Source organism: Lissotriton helveticus, chromosome 2_2 (assembly GCF_964261635.1).
Source record: "Lissotriton helveticus chromosome 2_2, aLisHel1.1, whole genome shotgun sequence".
Taxonomy (NCBI): Eukaryota; Metazoa; Chordata; class Amphibia; order Caudata; family Salamandridae; genus Lissotriton; species Lissotriton helveticus.
The window spans coordinates 144,473,195-144,489,306 of NC_136060.1; the positions used below are offsets into that span (position 1 = coordinate 144,473,195).

The following is a 16,112-nucleotide window of genomic DNA, read 5'->3' on the forward strand; positions in this document are numbered from 1 at the left end:
GACTCCATTGGTTGTTCTGCAAGGGCTGGGTGACCTGTGTTCATCTGACAGCCTTTCCAGATTTTTAAGGCTCATAGTCTATTTTAGGGGCAGATACAGAACCTTTAACTTTTCACTGAACACAATTCATTGGCCATCCTATGAATATTTGCCAGCTACCTTTTACAGGAACCTTTCACATATGAAAATAAAAAATGTTCAATAAAAAAAAGCTGTGCAATATTGTAGGGGGTGGCTGTTTTGAATTGGGGTGGGAAGCTGTGAAGTATTTCCTTTGCAAATTTCTCAATTCCTGAGAAAACTATCATTATTACCAATTGTAGTTGTATGTTGGTTTTCAAGTTAAAATAAGACATTTGTCAACCAATTAAGTTGCTTAATGGAAAATTAATCTACATGCAATGCACCTTCATTTTTAGTTCTAACTACTGCTTTGAAAGAAATGTTTCCGTTTTGTGGGTAAAATGACACAAACGTTAATGAAACAAGAACCTCCTAATTGGGCAAGTAGGCCAATAATCTGAATCTACGGAGACTTTGCTCATGTAATAAAAAATGTGCTACCCGTGCTTTGATGTGCCTGAATAAAATATCAGGAAATTCTGATATCCAATACTGTCAGTATACAAGAGAATTTCGTTTCAGGCTTTGGCTTACTTGAAATTTTACAGTGTTCTGCTGCTGATTTTCAGCAGAGTCCACTGTGCAGATGCTCTGGGAGCTGCGATGGCTGACCTGCCTAGTTCCTGCTGCTGCAATCTGGGTGTTCAGTCCAGGCTGCCAACATGTGCCCTATGCTCAGAGTTCACCCAACCCTGGAGAAAGGGCTGAGCAGAGTTCTGGGCGCAGCGCTTACCTTCTCACTTAAGAGCTGGCTCTCAACATGCTGCTGATGCTGAGACAGCCGTCCCTGCATCTGGTACACGTGGTCGCCCGGGTGTGGCAGTGACACTGCTGTTAAGTTTCTGGGCTCTCAAGGCACCACCCATTACATCCTGTTCCGTCAGACAGCACGATTCAATCACAGCAGCACAGGGGTCCCGGATTCGAACAAGATGTGACAAAAGGCATGATAGAAATAAAATTGTAACAATCCGGGCCCAGAGAAGAATTCCATGGCAAACATAGTAATCTGTCTCTGGGCCGGCTTGTACACCCCTGGAAACATTTAAATGTGTAAACAGACGAGCTGTGAATGCGCACTTGCCGGAATGACTCTTCAAAGCTCCTTTACAAAGGGACAGGGGCACAAATGCGTGATTATCTTTTTTATTGCAGTGATTCGGGACGTGACTTCAAATGCCTTAGGCATGATGCTTGGCAGGGCTGGCCCACGCTGCCTACCCAGTCTGGTGCTCTTGGGCCTTCCCGTGCACAGTGCTGAAGGGGGCCCCCCTCGAGCTCGCCCCCCCCCCCCGCACTGCATGGGCTGCGGGGGTTATTGTTACGCCCCTGACCACTTTCAGATGTCACCAGGCGCCCCTGGCAATGCAGTGTATCAACCCTTGCCCCTACTTACAAGTTAACCGAGCGTCAGAGCGTGTTGCTGCCTGCAGCCCTTCTGTCTTCAAGCCTGCAACAGAGAAGTCCGACGACGAGGTCAGGTCAGCCAGCAAATCAACCAGAGCACTGGCTACAGGCAGCTGATGTGAGAACTAAATCATTCCTGGAGCCTCAGGGGTGCTGAGCCACACAAAGAGTTCAAAAGGGCAGTGGCAGGGGGGCGAGTGGCCTCTGACGTCACCTTATGCTGTGACTATCGGATCATTGGCGGCTCACAGACAGGTAACTGGAGAGGCGCCAGGTCAAGTGCAGGGCCATTGATCCGATAGTCACAGCATAAGGTGACGTCAGAGGCCACTCGCCCCCCTGCCACTGCCCTTTTGAACTCTCTCAGCGCTGATGGCCTGCCAATCTCCCTCTCAGGAGGTAGAGGGGAAATTTGTTTGACCCCGCGTCCCCCCACCCTTGTCCCCTGTGTCCCCCCCACTCCAAAATCTGGGGGGGATATGTCCCCCGCGTCCCCCACAGTTCCTACGCCCATGCTCTAGCACACTCATAACGGTTTTCTTTACAGTACAGATATTAGTTTTCCTTTAAGGCAAACACATTTGTAGTGCGTTCATGTTCTCTTTAACACCTCGAGGTAAAGCACACATTCTTTGATTGAATGAGAGGATACTGCACACGCCGCACACAAACTTAGTGTGTGGACGATTGGCAGATTCCTTCCTACCAGAGGAAAGTCACTCCATAAACAGGGTGGGAATTTAGTAAAAACGTGTTCCAAACTCTTGGCTTCATGATTCAAGTTGTTGTAATGCACTCCAAACCCCCAAGGGTGTGGAATGGAAACAGTGAGTAAGGCAACGAGAAAGCTGAGTGACTGCAGCACAAAGATGGAGCGGAGAAAAAATCCTCTCAACAAAGGGAGACGAAAACCATGTCCGTGTTCTTAGTTCCTTCTTAAGTGACAAAGAAAAAAGAAACCACTGAGGCTGTAGAGCAACTGCCACTACAAGGCAGGGACAGGGTAGTTTATTGGCTCTTTAAAAGAGCATTGGCGGCTTTTCACTTCCTTACGGATGTTTACCTTGCTGCATTCCATACTCCTGCAGAATCTCTTCACTTTCATTAAGCAGACAAGTTACGTTTTGCTGACATCTAGCGGTACTGTCATGCAAGTGTGGCACAATCCAATTTTAGTACTGTGGGGTTGTATTAACGTAATAATATATTTATCATCTGCCTTGTGTGAATCCAGCAGTGCGGTATAGACAACTTAAACTTAACATGGGTAACAAAAATGAAATATGAAATAGATCCGGAATTACATATCGAAAATGCTTTTCTAGGGGAATAATTTACTGAACAATGAGGCTGGTAATATGTTTTTTCTTCATTAGAACTATTAATGTGAAATGATATTGTAATGTAATATGCACCAGTATTTTACTTTTTAGAAGTGCTGCACGTATTCAATAGTCCGTGAGTCTTTTAAATTGTTGTCAAACAAAAATGTAAATGTACTTTACACTGCAATGTTATTTTAAACACGTCTGTTGACTGGATAAAAAAAAAAACACTTGGACATTCTGCCTCTGATACACTAGTTATTTGAATGCATTTAAAGAAATGGCAGAGTGCCGATCTTATTTTCATGGCTCGAACAGTCAAATTCTTTTTTATTTACTGTTGGGACGGAAAAGACCTCTGCTTGGAAAGAGACGTACGTGTATCCCCGCCATGAGTGCCCAACGGAGCCTCTCGGGAGCAGAGGAAAAGAGGAGACACCCAACTGTGAAGGGGTCGTAGTAAACCCTTGGCTGTCCCTGCCAGAGCAGAGAAGCAGCGAGAATGGGAACAGGTCATGACGGCGGTGGCCATCAGGAGGGCGCCCCCGTAGTCACGGAGGGCCTCCCCCCGCCCCCTGCCTTTCGGTCATCCACTCCTCCCCGGGCAGGTGGAGTCCCGGCGGGAGGGTGGGCGGGCCAGTGACGCACGTGCGGGGCGGCAGGGAGGGCGAGGGGTATTTGACTTCCCCTCGCCATCTTAGAAGCCTCTTTGCTGCTCCGGACACCGCGCGACGTGCACCAGGGACACTCTTTTCCCTCCCTACCTCTTACCCTGTGTGTCAGCTGGGGAGGCAACTGTTGGAACTTTTAATGTGTACTTTTTTCGTTGCAGGCGGAGTTACAGGGCGATCCGGAAGCAGAGAGGTGCAGCACTGTACTTCAGCAGGCACATAGGGGTGCCAGAGCCTAAAACCTGGAACCTCAATGGAGGCCCGGGAACCCGTGTTGGCGCCCCAGTAGTCCTTCGGGCGGTTGTGGGCCTGTGCAACCGGGGGCTTGCCTAGATATGCCCCGCAAGGGGCGTGAGTAGATTTATTACCATAACGGTGCAGCATATTGGTGGTTCGCCACGGTGCTGCTTGGCTCATCAGGCGGGCAGGTGGCGAGAATGCGGCCTGCCCTTGGATCGCCCATAAGATAACCCACCATGATTACATAACGTTATATGTAATAAACCTGCAGCAACTTTCCCCAATCTAACACTGGTGTCTTGTGTGTTATTTGGGGGATGTTTGGGTATATTGCAGGGCGGGGGGATCCTGTTGCCATGATGTGACTAAGATCTCAGCAACAGCACAAGGGAAGGTCACTCCGGCCACAGCGAACGAAATCATTTGGCTTTCACAAGAGGCGCAAGTATTAACAGAGAAGAGGGAGTAGAGGGGGGACAAGCTCCCATGGATGCTCACTCGTGGTAGGGAGCGAAGGGGAGCGTGTGGAGAGGGGGGGGGCGGGGGAGCACCGCCCGACTGGGGAACACTTGAAGTCTGACCAGTGCTCTGGATGGTGAGAAGGTGGCAGGACTACGACACCGGATACACTTGATGAAAGGAGGGCCTACTCCACCCCATACGTTCATTGGTTGGATATGGTTTTTGAAAGTTTGGATGAGGAGAGTAGTTTGCTTGTCCTGGGGAATGGGGGTTGGGGTCATTATGCAGTTATGTTTAAGGGGGAGAAGGGGCGGATCTCGCAGACCACATATTGATAAAGCGGGGGCCTACACTGCATCCTTGCCAGCAGAGATCAGGGTCCGTTATATCTGATACCCAGAAAGATCACTCACATCCACCTCTGAGAGACGTCTCTATACCTAGAGTGGCCAGGGCATTTCAGGGATGGCAGGACAGATGGGACTTAATTTACTCCAGTAGGAGCTTGAATCCAGAGGGTAGGGATTATTCTTTTTACTCTTCAATTCCCAACCTGAATGTTAGACTCGATACCTTTTTGTGCTACCCGAATTTACATGCCCAGATTTAGGCAGTGAAGTACTTAACACATACTCTATCTCATCATAATCCAACCCTACTACATTTGAAGTGAGGGCAGATGTGTCAGAGAATACCAACGTGGAGACTCAAGCCTGAGGCACTAGAGGAGCAGGTGTTCCGGGAGGAGTTCAAAGAGTGCATAGGGAGATATTTCACTGCAAATGAAAACACGACTACCTCCCGACTGTCGGAGTGCGACGCCTTTAAGGTGGTGCTGAGGGGCAAATGCATTGCAACCTCTATAGGAGTGCGGCGCACCCTGGAGGCGGACCTTGAGACAGCAGATGGGGCATTGCGCGCGCTAGAGAAGCAACAACCGGGGTACCAAGAGCTGGGCGCAGCCCTATTGGATGCCAAGGAGGAGGTGGCCAAACAGAGAGGCTGTATGGTTACAATTACAAGCGCTACATGGAGTGCACACATGCGGAGAGGGACAGAATAGGACCCCTTCTGGTTTGGCTGGCCAACCCAGCCCGGAGGGGCACCCCGATCCTGGTTGTGGAGGACACAGGAGGATGTAGCCTTGCGGCTAGAGCTGTTGACCTTGAAGCCGAGGAAGCGGGTTCGAGTCTCGGCAACGATGCTCAACATCCTGTGATTCTAGGCAAATCACTTAATCTCCCCGTGCCTACAAAAATGAATGTGTTCTCATGAAACGAAACTGGTGCTCATGTAAAGCGCTCTGATACCCGATGTCTCGGGTCTAGTTTGCACTATATAAAACTAAAAAAAAAAACACCTGTATAGGCAGAAAGACAAACAGAAGATTCCTGGAATTCTACACCACTCTAGATAGGTCAAGAACTGGGCGGGGGAGAGACGAGATAGGGTAATACTTGAATGCAATTCTGCTTCCTGCCCTAGATGCCGAGGAGGCAGGAACCTTGGGAGCCCCCATTAATGTACAAGAAATAAGAGTGGCAATTAAAGGACTGGCTAAAGGTAAAACGCCCAGAACAGATGGGTTTCCCATAGAACTTTACGCTGCATATGTTGAGGAACTGGCACACAGATTAGAGGAAGTATATGGGGCAGCCCTAGGAGAAGGCCAACTCCCGGGCTCTACCCAGGAAGAGCTGATCGTCCCACTTCTTAAGCCTGGTATAACCCCCACAGAGTGTGAAGCTTATAGGCCATTATCAATGCTAAATATAGATTTTAAAATACTAAATAAAATACTGGCCATGAGACTCCAGCCGTTTGTCGATCCCAGTGCATCAAGAACAGGCAGAATTCATCTCAGGGCGCAACACAGCACTTTACAGACAACTTATGGCCCCTTATGACAAAAGGAGGCTTAGGGAGGGACTAAGAGGTAGTCTTCTTGGTTGACATGGAAAAGGCCTTTAATAGCCTTGAGTGAGGATTTTTATACGGCATCTTAGACAAAATGTGAATGGGGCGGGCTTCTTTGATTGGATTTGACTACTATACACAAGCCTAACAGCACGAATTCTATCAGGATAGACTATCTCTGAGAGCTTCAGGGTTGAGCGGGGGACGCGGCAGGGATGCCCCCTCTCGCTGCTCCTCTTTGCCCTTGTTATGGAGCCTTTGGCCTCCCTGGACCGCACAGGAGGGCGCTACCATAGGATACGATGGTCTGCTACTCTTCTTGGGAATGTGCAGGAGGACTTACCAGGGGGCTTAAGTTATGATGGAAGAGTTCGGAGAAATGTCTGGATTGAAAATGAATTGGCGAAAGTTCAAATTGTTCCCATTGACGGCGGTTGGAGCCCCCATGGCGGAGCTAGGTGCTCTTACATGGGAACTCAACTGCCTGGAAAATCTAGGGGTGAAACGATACCATGCCCAAGCTGACATATTTGATGGAAATGTAGGTACGGCCCTGAGGTCCTTGAAGGCCAACATGGAGTTTTGGAAGGGACTCCCACTATCACTGGCGGGGAGAGTAGCCCTCCTGAAGATGGTGGCGTTACCAAGACTGTTATATGTCTTTGCATCACTTCCAATATGGGTACCCCTGAAATGGCACGCAGACTTAGCAGTCCCTGATTTTGAGCAATATTACTTAGCGGCCTAACTGCAGTGGGTGGCAAGGTGGATAGGATACCTTCAATCTCAGACTCGGGTGGTAGACCCACTTACTCCAGACTTAGGAACATTATGGAAACTACTATTGGGTAGAGATGGAGACACACCTGAGGACTCGGATATGATAATAGTGGCTAAGCGCTGTTGGAGACGAGTTGTCCGTAAGATCCAGACCAGATTTCCATACTCACCTGACCTCCCCATAACCATATTCAGGATGCTTCCTGTGTAGCAGCTTGGGTGGGACTTGAAGAATGGGAAATGGCAGGAGCGACAAAAATAGGAGACCTGCATAGTGGGGATGGGGGGGGAACTCATGCCATTTGAGGACTTCAGGGAGGGATACGATCTGCCCCAGCAATTTTCTTTGACTGCGTGCAGAACTGATTGCGGCTATTAGAAGACATTAGAGATTGGGATCTGCTAAACCTCAACTGCACGCCACCTGTGCGTACTTGGGCACTGGGGGGGTGGGGTGGAGTTAGAATTAAAGCAGTCACATGCTTATATGGGGTCCTAAGTAGGTATACAACACAACCACTGACTAAGCTATGTAATCACTGGACAGAGGACCTGAATATCCCTCTAGACGACAAATCCTGGGAGAATGTATCAATGGGGATCCCCAAATCCTCGAGAAATGACCGGTTTCGGCAAATCATTTTTTTCATATTGCACAGAGCCTATCTTACCCCAGAGCGGATAAATATGTTTTTTAGAGGGATGATGTGAAATGTCCGAGATGCGGGAAGTGGGAGCCTAACTATTGCACATGACGTGGACATGTCCTGGGCTGCAGGCCTATTGGACAACAGTAGCTGCAACACGCTCATTGTCTATTGGGGCTACTTAGCCCTGGTCCTGGCTAAGTGAGATACCACAACATTGGAAATCCACAGGGGGCCAAAAAGTCTAACCTGGAAGGTTGAATTAGAGAAATGGGCGGCCTGTGAGGGGAGGATACTTCTTTGAAAAGCCAAAAGAGGCATTGGCTCACTGGAGTGAGCTCCGGCTTGGGAGGCCTTGGTCAATAGTCTGAAGGAACCTAAACCAAAATCGGGGGAAGCAACTCAGGAGGGAGAGTCCCCACAAGGTAGCCCAGAACCTTGAGTGAGGAGAGAGGAGGGAGCAGGTCTCTTGCAAGGAAATATTGACATACTGCACCCTTGAGTGGATACGGAAGGAGGAACTGTTGCGCGAAGGCTGCAGGGGGTAGCCAGCGAGAATTAAATTCAACTTGTGGTCTTTTGACTTTACTGGTACAGGATGGCTGCTGGATATTTGCCAGGGGGGAGGGAAAAGGGGAGTTGGGTTTTTAGAGTAGATAATAAGAGGTGTATTAGCACCAGTGAACTGTAAAAATCATAATTGTATATCGGATGCAAGCAATGATTGATACAATGTAACCTACTGTTGAAATGATTATAGAAATGCAATGGATACCACCTCTAATACTTGAAATCCCCCAAAAATATGTTTTTTTTAAAAATGAACTCAGATATTGGGTTAATTATCACTAAATCAAATAATTTTTGATGATTATCTTTATCAATCAACCAATGCAAATGGGGTGGTAATCAAACTCTGTTCTACATTCACTGTGAGAATTACTACTGCAGATAAAAAACACTGCAAAACGATTAACATTTTTGCCAACCAACAAGCACTCCAAAAAATACTTTCCAGGATTAAGCTGAGAAAAGGTGTCAAAAGGATAGTTGAGAAAATGCTTGTTTTGCACAAAAAAGCCCCCAAAAAACAAACAAAAAAACAAAGCTATATTTAAGAATGCTCTGCCCCACAATGTGTGCAAGATTTGACTTCTGCAATTCATAAACAAAATGATAACACAATAATGAACAAGTTACTTACCTTCGGTAACAAAGTATCTGCAAGAGACATATATTAGTTACAGATTCCTTACCATAGAATTACCCCAAGGCTTTAGACTGGATACGGAGAATTTTTCTCTAGCAGTACCCCTGGTCATCGAAAGGTGGCGTCAGTCGACTCCACGTTTGTCGTCGGTGTCGCCGGGATGACGTTGCAGTGTCTACTTAGACGCAACCACTGCATTCTACCGTCAGTTCTGACATGACTTTCCACGCCAGAAGCGCAGAGCCATGAAAGACACTGACCACTGGTGCGCCACAACTAGGGCCCTGCAAGGGAGTCCCTATCTCTATTAGTCAATTTGCAGAGCGGAGAGGATGGGTGGGGTGGTAAGCAACCTTCAACTAATATAGGTCTCTTACAGATACTTCAATACTGAAGGTAAGTAACTTGTTCATCTGAAAGAGACTATTAGTTATAGATTCCTTACCTTAGAAAACATACCCCACCAATTCCAACTAAGTTCACACCAGAAAGGCATGGAGAACAGAACGGTCAATGTAGCCCTCCCTCCGGCCTTCACTATCCAGGCAGTAATGTCTGGTGAATGTGTGCACAGATTCCCATGTGGCCACTTGGTAGATGTAGATAAGTTGGTCTCCACGTGACTAAGCAGTAGTGGCTGCCGTAGCTCTAGTGGAATGCACCCGCAGCCCCACTGGATGTTCCTTTTTTGCTAAAGCGTAACACATCTTTATACAAAGGACAACCTGTCTTGAGATGGTACGCTTTTGGATAGGCCAACCTTTCTTGGCACCCACATAGCCAACGAAGAGTTGATTGTCCACCGGGAAATCCTTAGTGCGGTTAGTGTAGAACGTTTTGGGTCCAGACAGTGCAATCACTCATCCTCCTTGGGAGGTTGTGGCGGAGTGAAAAATGTGGGTAGAGAGTGACAATTTTAGGGAGGAAAGAGGTTCTCGTTCGAAGCACCAAGAAGAAGTGGGGCTTAGAAGAAAGAGCTTGAAGCTCACTCACTCTGCGAGCAGAGGTGATGGCAACAAGAAAAGCTGGTTGTAAGGTAAGAAGCCTAAGAGGACAGTTTCTATGTGCGCTCATAGGGAGATGGCTGGGCCAAAGAAAGAAGGAACAAAAGAACCTCAGAAAGAAGAGCAGAAAGGGGATCCGCAGCCTTTGCTGCGCACCATGCCACAGTGTTCCATCAACAGGCGTATACCGTTTTCGTGAAGGGACTCCTGGCGGCCAAGATTACATCAAAGACTTCGGGAGGAAGGTCAAACGCGGTCAACTGACGCCGCTCAATCTCCACGCAAGGAGGTGGAGGCTGGACAGGTTCGGGTGGAGGATCGTCCCCTGCAGCGGTGACAGAAGATCCTCCTGAAGGGAAGATCCTCCTGAAGGGACAGTCTGATCAGAGGATCGATAACCATGCTCAGGAGCTCGGGGTACCAGACTCTTCCTGCCCAGTCTGGTGCAATAAGAATGACTTGGGCCCGTCTTCAGCACTTGGGGCAGAAGTGGTACAGGTGGAAAGGCGTACAGGAGGCCTCAACTCCACTCACGACAAAAAGCATCACAGAGCGAGCACCGCCTTGGAAATTTCAAGGCGCAGAACTGCTGACATTGCGCGTTCTCTCTGGTGGCGAACAGATCTAACCAAGGCTCTCCCCACTGCTGCAAGAGACCTTGCACCACCTCCGAGTGAAGACGCCATTCGTGATCCACCAGGCACCGACGGCTGAGTTTATCCACCCTGGCGTTCAGAGAACCTGCCAGGTGTTGAACCACCAGGGTCATGCCCTGATGTTTCAGCCACGTCCAAAGGCGAAGAACTTCTAGACAAAGGGTCCACAACCCCACCCGCGCTTTTTCTTGCACCACCACATGGTGGTGGTGTTGTCTGTGAACACCTGCACTGCCTTCCCCTTGAGGGAGGGAAGGAAGGAATGCCTGCAGTGCCAAGCGGATCGCCCAGAGCTCCAACAGGATGATATGGAGCTCGGACTCCACCGGAAACCAGACTCCTCTGATCTCCACCTCTCCCAGCTGGACGCCCCATCCCAGGAGTGATGCATCGGTCACCACTGTGAGGTCTAGATGGGTAAGGGAGAGGGATCTACTTCTGGCCCAATCCTGGTTCGTTAGCCACCACTGCAGTTGTTGTGCAGTTCCTTACGAGATCTGGATGTAGTTGGAAATATTTCACTGATGCTGCGCCCACTGGAACTTCAGATCCCCACTGCAGAGCCTGCATAAGCCATCTGGCATGATTTACCAGCAGGATGCGGGATTCCATGAGGCCCAGCAGCCTCAGGGTCATTCCCACCGAAATCAGGGATAGAGGCTGAAAGATCAGTATCATAGCCAGAATATCCCAGACTCGCTGTTTGGGAGAATACATCCAAAACTGCACTGTGTCCAGAACAGCTCTGATGAAAGGGAGCAACTAAGAGAGTCAGGTATGACTTTGGCACGTTGATAGTCAACCCCAGTGAATGCAGGCAGTCCGCGGTAGTCCGAAGGTTGGAAACGACAGCCTGGGGCGAGCCCGCCTTGAACAGCCAGGCGTCGAGATAGGGGAAGACTGGAACCCCTGCTCTGCGCAGATAAGCTGCGACCACAGCCGTCACTTTCATGAAAACCTAAGGCCGAAGGGGAGCCCGGTGAACTGAAAATGCTTGTGGCCTAACGTGAACTGTAGGTAACGTCTGTGGGCTGGCAGGATGGGAATGTGAAAATAGGCATCCTGCAAGTCCAACACCACCATCCACTCTCCAGGGTCGAGGGTAGATAGAACCTGAGCCAAGGTTAACATTAGGAACTTCTCCTTCCGGAGGAAGTGGTTAAGGGACCTGAGATCCAGGATAGGATGCAGGCCCTTGTCCTTCTTGGGCACCAGAAAGTAGCAGTAATAGCAACCACTATCTACTTCTGACACAGGGACCCTCTAGATAGCTCCCTTGGCCAAGAGAGCGGAGTCGGCGGCATGTTCGGAGGGGTAGCCTCAAAGGTGAGGGAATACCCCTTCGGACTATCTGCAAAACCTATCTTTCTGAAGTGATGGATTGCCAGTGGAGGAGGTGATGGCGAATCCTGCCACCCACTGTCCGCTGGTGGGCCTGAGAAGTCAGACAAGGAGAGTTTGGAGGCTGCTGCAGGGAAGTGGAGGTGGGGGGGGGGGGGGGGGGGTTGGACTGGCCTGCCAGCTGGTTCCAAGACATGCTTCGCTGGGTCCCACATCCGGGGCCACACAGAGGATGGGCAGCTTGCATGGGCTGGTGGCTAGACTAGGTCGGATGTAGTGGGGTGCCCCTCCCGTAGCCACGAAAGGGGCATTAGGCAGACTGTGGGGGATGGGAGGATGCAGCGAGGCCTAAGGATCTGGCCATAGCCCTAGAATCCTTGTAGCGCTACAGCGCAGAGTCTGCCTTGTCACCAAAAAGGCAACGGATATCGAAGGGCGTGTCCAGCAAGGTTGCTTGAACATCCCCTGAAACACCAGACATCCTCAACCAGGCATAGTGCCGAAGGGCTACCGACGTGGCAATCAGTCTGCCTAGTGAGTCGGCGGTATACAGTCCACATCTGATGGTGAATTTGGCTTTGTCTCTCCCATCCACCACTGTCTGGGAGAGAACGGGCCTGGCCTCTTCCGGGCACTGAGGCAGCACCTGCGCAACCGCTACCCAGACTGTATGGGTGTAGCGGCCCAAGAGGCATGTGGTATTCATGGACGGCTGTGCCAAGCTGGAGGAAAAGAACATGTGCTTCCCAAGATGATCCAGTTTCTTGGGTTTCCTGTCCGGGGGTGAAGAAGGGAATGTGCCTTTGGAAGAAGAAGCTTGGACCACCAAGCTCTCAGGGAAAGGGTGTTGGGTGAGGAAAATAGTATTGCCCGGAGCCCGGCAATGGTGGCGGGCAATCGTCCATTCCATAGGAGCTCCTGTGCTGGGCTTGACCAAGTGCCCAGAGGGAGGTCAGTGAGGGCTTCATTAAAGGGCAAGAGGGGTTTAGAGGAAGTTGCACCCGGTTGAAGCACCTCTTTCAGGAGGTTAGTCCTGACTGCCACTGTAGGGAACTCCAGGCCCAAGGACTCAGCTGCCCTATGCACCACCACTGCATAGGACTCCCCCCTCCTCCATAGCCAAGGTAGAGGGAGAAAGAATTCCAAGGTCTGGGGATGTGTCCAGACCACCAGTGTCACCCAATTCCTCTCTCCAGTCCGGTTCTTCCAGCTGGAATGCTAAAGGGTCCAGCGACCCCTCCCAGTCCTCATCACCACTCACAGGGTGATTGGGAATACCTGGGATGAACAAGAGAACAAAAGTACCCTCCGGCGTCGGATTCAATTAAATCTGGCCACGTGTCCATCTCTGGGATGAGGATGGGGACGGCGTCGTCGCCAGGGAAGGTCAAGTAAGGTTGACGACATCGATCCAGATCCAGGCCTGGATCCGGATCCAGGCATGGATCCACGTGGGCCCTCCAGTGCTGGGGCCAGAGCCACCAGCATCGAAGGCCCAGGGCCCCCAACCAACTCCATGTAGTCAGAAGGTGTGCCAGTAGAGTCAGGCTGCCCAAAGATGCGTTGGAGTCATCCCTGAATCAGGCACCAGAGACAGAGCCTTAGAGTGACGACGCTCTGGGTCCCGCGAAGGCAAAGAGCGACGGTGCTTCTCCACCTTCTTCTTGTGCTTCGACTTACCCGAAGAGTGCAAAGATTTAGATGAGGTCTAGTGACCCCGCAACAGATTTCGAGACCTTCCCCTCGAGCAAGACTGGGAGCCGACTGCTGGGACTCTAAAAGCTTTTGGGACCGCTGCCGCAAACACTTCGGGTTCATGGCACAATAGTCGGAGCACAACTTGGTCGCTCTCCAGGCACCAGAGGCACATGAGGTGCAGGTCCGTCACAGATATCAGCGTGTGACAGAAGTCCCAAGGCTTGAAGCCAGTTCGCCGATGGGACATCCCTTGTGCACCAGGAGTCGAAGTCTCAAAAAATAAGTAGATAAAAGGTTAGTGAAAAAATTACTAAGGGGCAAGCTCTCTCCGGATCTACGCTACGCTGCCGCCGAAAAAGAAAGAACGGACGTCAGCGCGCAGGGGCGTCGTCTAAGTAGACCCTGCAACGTCATCCCGCGACCATAACGCCGACGGACGCAGAACCATCCGACACCACCTTTTGACGTACACGGCTACTGCTAGAGAAAAGTTCTCCGGATCCAGTCTGACACTTGGGGCTTATTCTAAGGTAAGGAATCTATAACTAATAATCTCTTTCAAATTGATTAAGATGGGTGTATAGAATACAATGTGACAATAATAATAATAATATACTTACAACACTGTTGCTTTCGATAAGAAGGTGCGCCATCATGATGACTACCGATGCAGTCACAATAGGGTTTCCAAAAGAAAAAATGTCGATGTCTGAACCACGGTAAGCCTAAAAAAGAATGTAAATCAGAAAATCTTAAGAAAATTTAGTCACTGAAGAGTACAGTTACCAAAAGAAAAAAAAAATCCCTGCTTCTTCGTCAGAACTAGAGAACATTCTTTCCAATGAGACTAGATAGATCTTCATGATGGCCTTACATCCATTCAGGTGTAAATCTAATCTGCTCTCATGACATCACAGCAGTGACATCCTGCTAGTGATCACGGCGTCTCTATTCCTCCCCAAATCACACTATTATTAATTTTCCATTATAGAACATTTTAATCGGACAAAAGAGGGACATAATGCAATGTTTTTTTTTTAACTGATAAGTAATATATTTTTGTACCTTTTGTACAAAGCACCTTGTCCTCTAATTTTAGTTTTTGCACTTTTGCATTATAAGTACAATCAATCTATCCAATTGTTGCAAAATATATTAGACGTGTCATGCACACTTTAACATATAGTAGCTGTATGACAGTAGATTCACCACTTCAAGAACAGGCCTCTAACAATATTCATAGTCATCAGTTCTTTAGAAGCGCTGCTTGAAGCGAACAGATACACATACATTCACTGTCACTTTCAAATAAAATCATACAAAAATGATCTTGGGTAAACTAGATCAGGCTAATGTGGTTTCTTTTGGAATAAAATGAACACCAGAATTTCAATAAAATCTAAATAATGTTAGAACTTCTGAGAACCTCAACTTCCACGAACTTCTTCTTCAACATGTCAACTTATTAAAACCAGGAAAATCTTGTTCTATGCCGGTGGATCATTCCAACAATCAATGCATTAAATAAAGTCTCAATTTGGACAATCACACTGCCTTCCTTCATGAAGGAGGCATCAACTTATTAATCACAAATCTTTAATGGGTCATGAAGAACTATTTATCTTAAGCCAAGAGTTAACATTCTGAGGATGAAAACACTGACAGAGAAAATAGTGTTTTCTTAGCCATGAGGCACCCGACCCTTCAGGAGACCGCTGTAACGAACTTGCAGAATTCTCTGCCACTAAAGTTCATAATATTCTTAAGCACCTCCCACTAAGAGATGATGACACACTTGAGCAAACTGCAGCGGACCAGCATGGAAATAAATACCATCTGGAGACCTTCACTCCGCTGACTCAGGAGTAATTCTTAGCTATGTTATCCACGCCCAGTTGGGCTCACCATTAGACCCTGCACCCCCTAACATCTTAAAGTTGGCTGCATCTACAGTGGCCCCTATTATGACCAGCTTGATTAATTCTTTCCTCTCATTAGGGATTGTTCCCCCTGAATGGAAGATGGCTATGGTAAAAGCTCTGCTGAAAAAGTCTATCTGGACCCGGCAGATTTGGGCAATTATCATCCTATCTCGCTCCTCCCGGCAATGTGCAAAATTGCTGAGAAAATTGTCAACCATACTCTCTCTCCACGTTCCTGGAATCCAAGAACCTTCTCCACCCCTCACAAACGGGTTTCCGCCCGCACCAAGGCACCGAGATCGCCTTATTGGCGGTTGCGGAGGAAGCAAGGAAGATCCTCGAATTAGGAGGTACAGCCGCCATAATACTACTCGACCTAAGTGCGGCCTTTGACACGGTGAATCATATCTTGGCGCTCCGTCTCAGGAATATAGGAGTGTCTAGCAAGGTGTTAGCATGGCTCCAATCCTTTTTGGAGGACAAGTGCTTCCAGGTGTTTGCAGGTGACATCCTGTCAAAACCGGTCCCCCTCAAGCGTGGAGTCCCACAGGGCTCATCCTTGAGCCCAACCCTTTTTAATGTATATATGCATCCACTGGCGTAGAGTGTTACCCCCTTTGGGATTCATATAGTCACGTATGTCGATGACACTCAGTCGGTGGTGGCTTTGACCCAGGCCGACCATACGCGGCACTGTAGACATCTTTGC

At 48.9% G+C, this 16,112-nt stretch overlaps 1 protein-coding gene across 1 annotated transcript in view; it reads right to left on the reverse strand.

Annotated features, from left to right (window-relative positions):
- The window catches only part of ATP10D (ATPase phospholipid transporting 10D (putative)), a 745,681-nt gene that overhangs the window by 38,528 nt on the left and 691,041 nt on the right, over positions 1 to 16,112 (reverse strand). Inside the window, exon 21 of the mRNA XM_078678229.1 lies at positions 14,102 to 14,206. Within this exon, the coding sequence (XP_078534355.1) occupies positions 14,102 to 14,206 (105 nt within the window). The remainder of the gene's footprint in view (positions 1 to 14,101; positions 14,207 to 16,112) is intronic.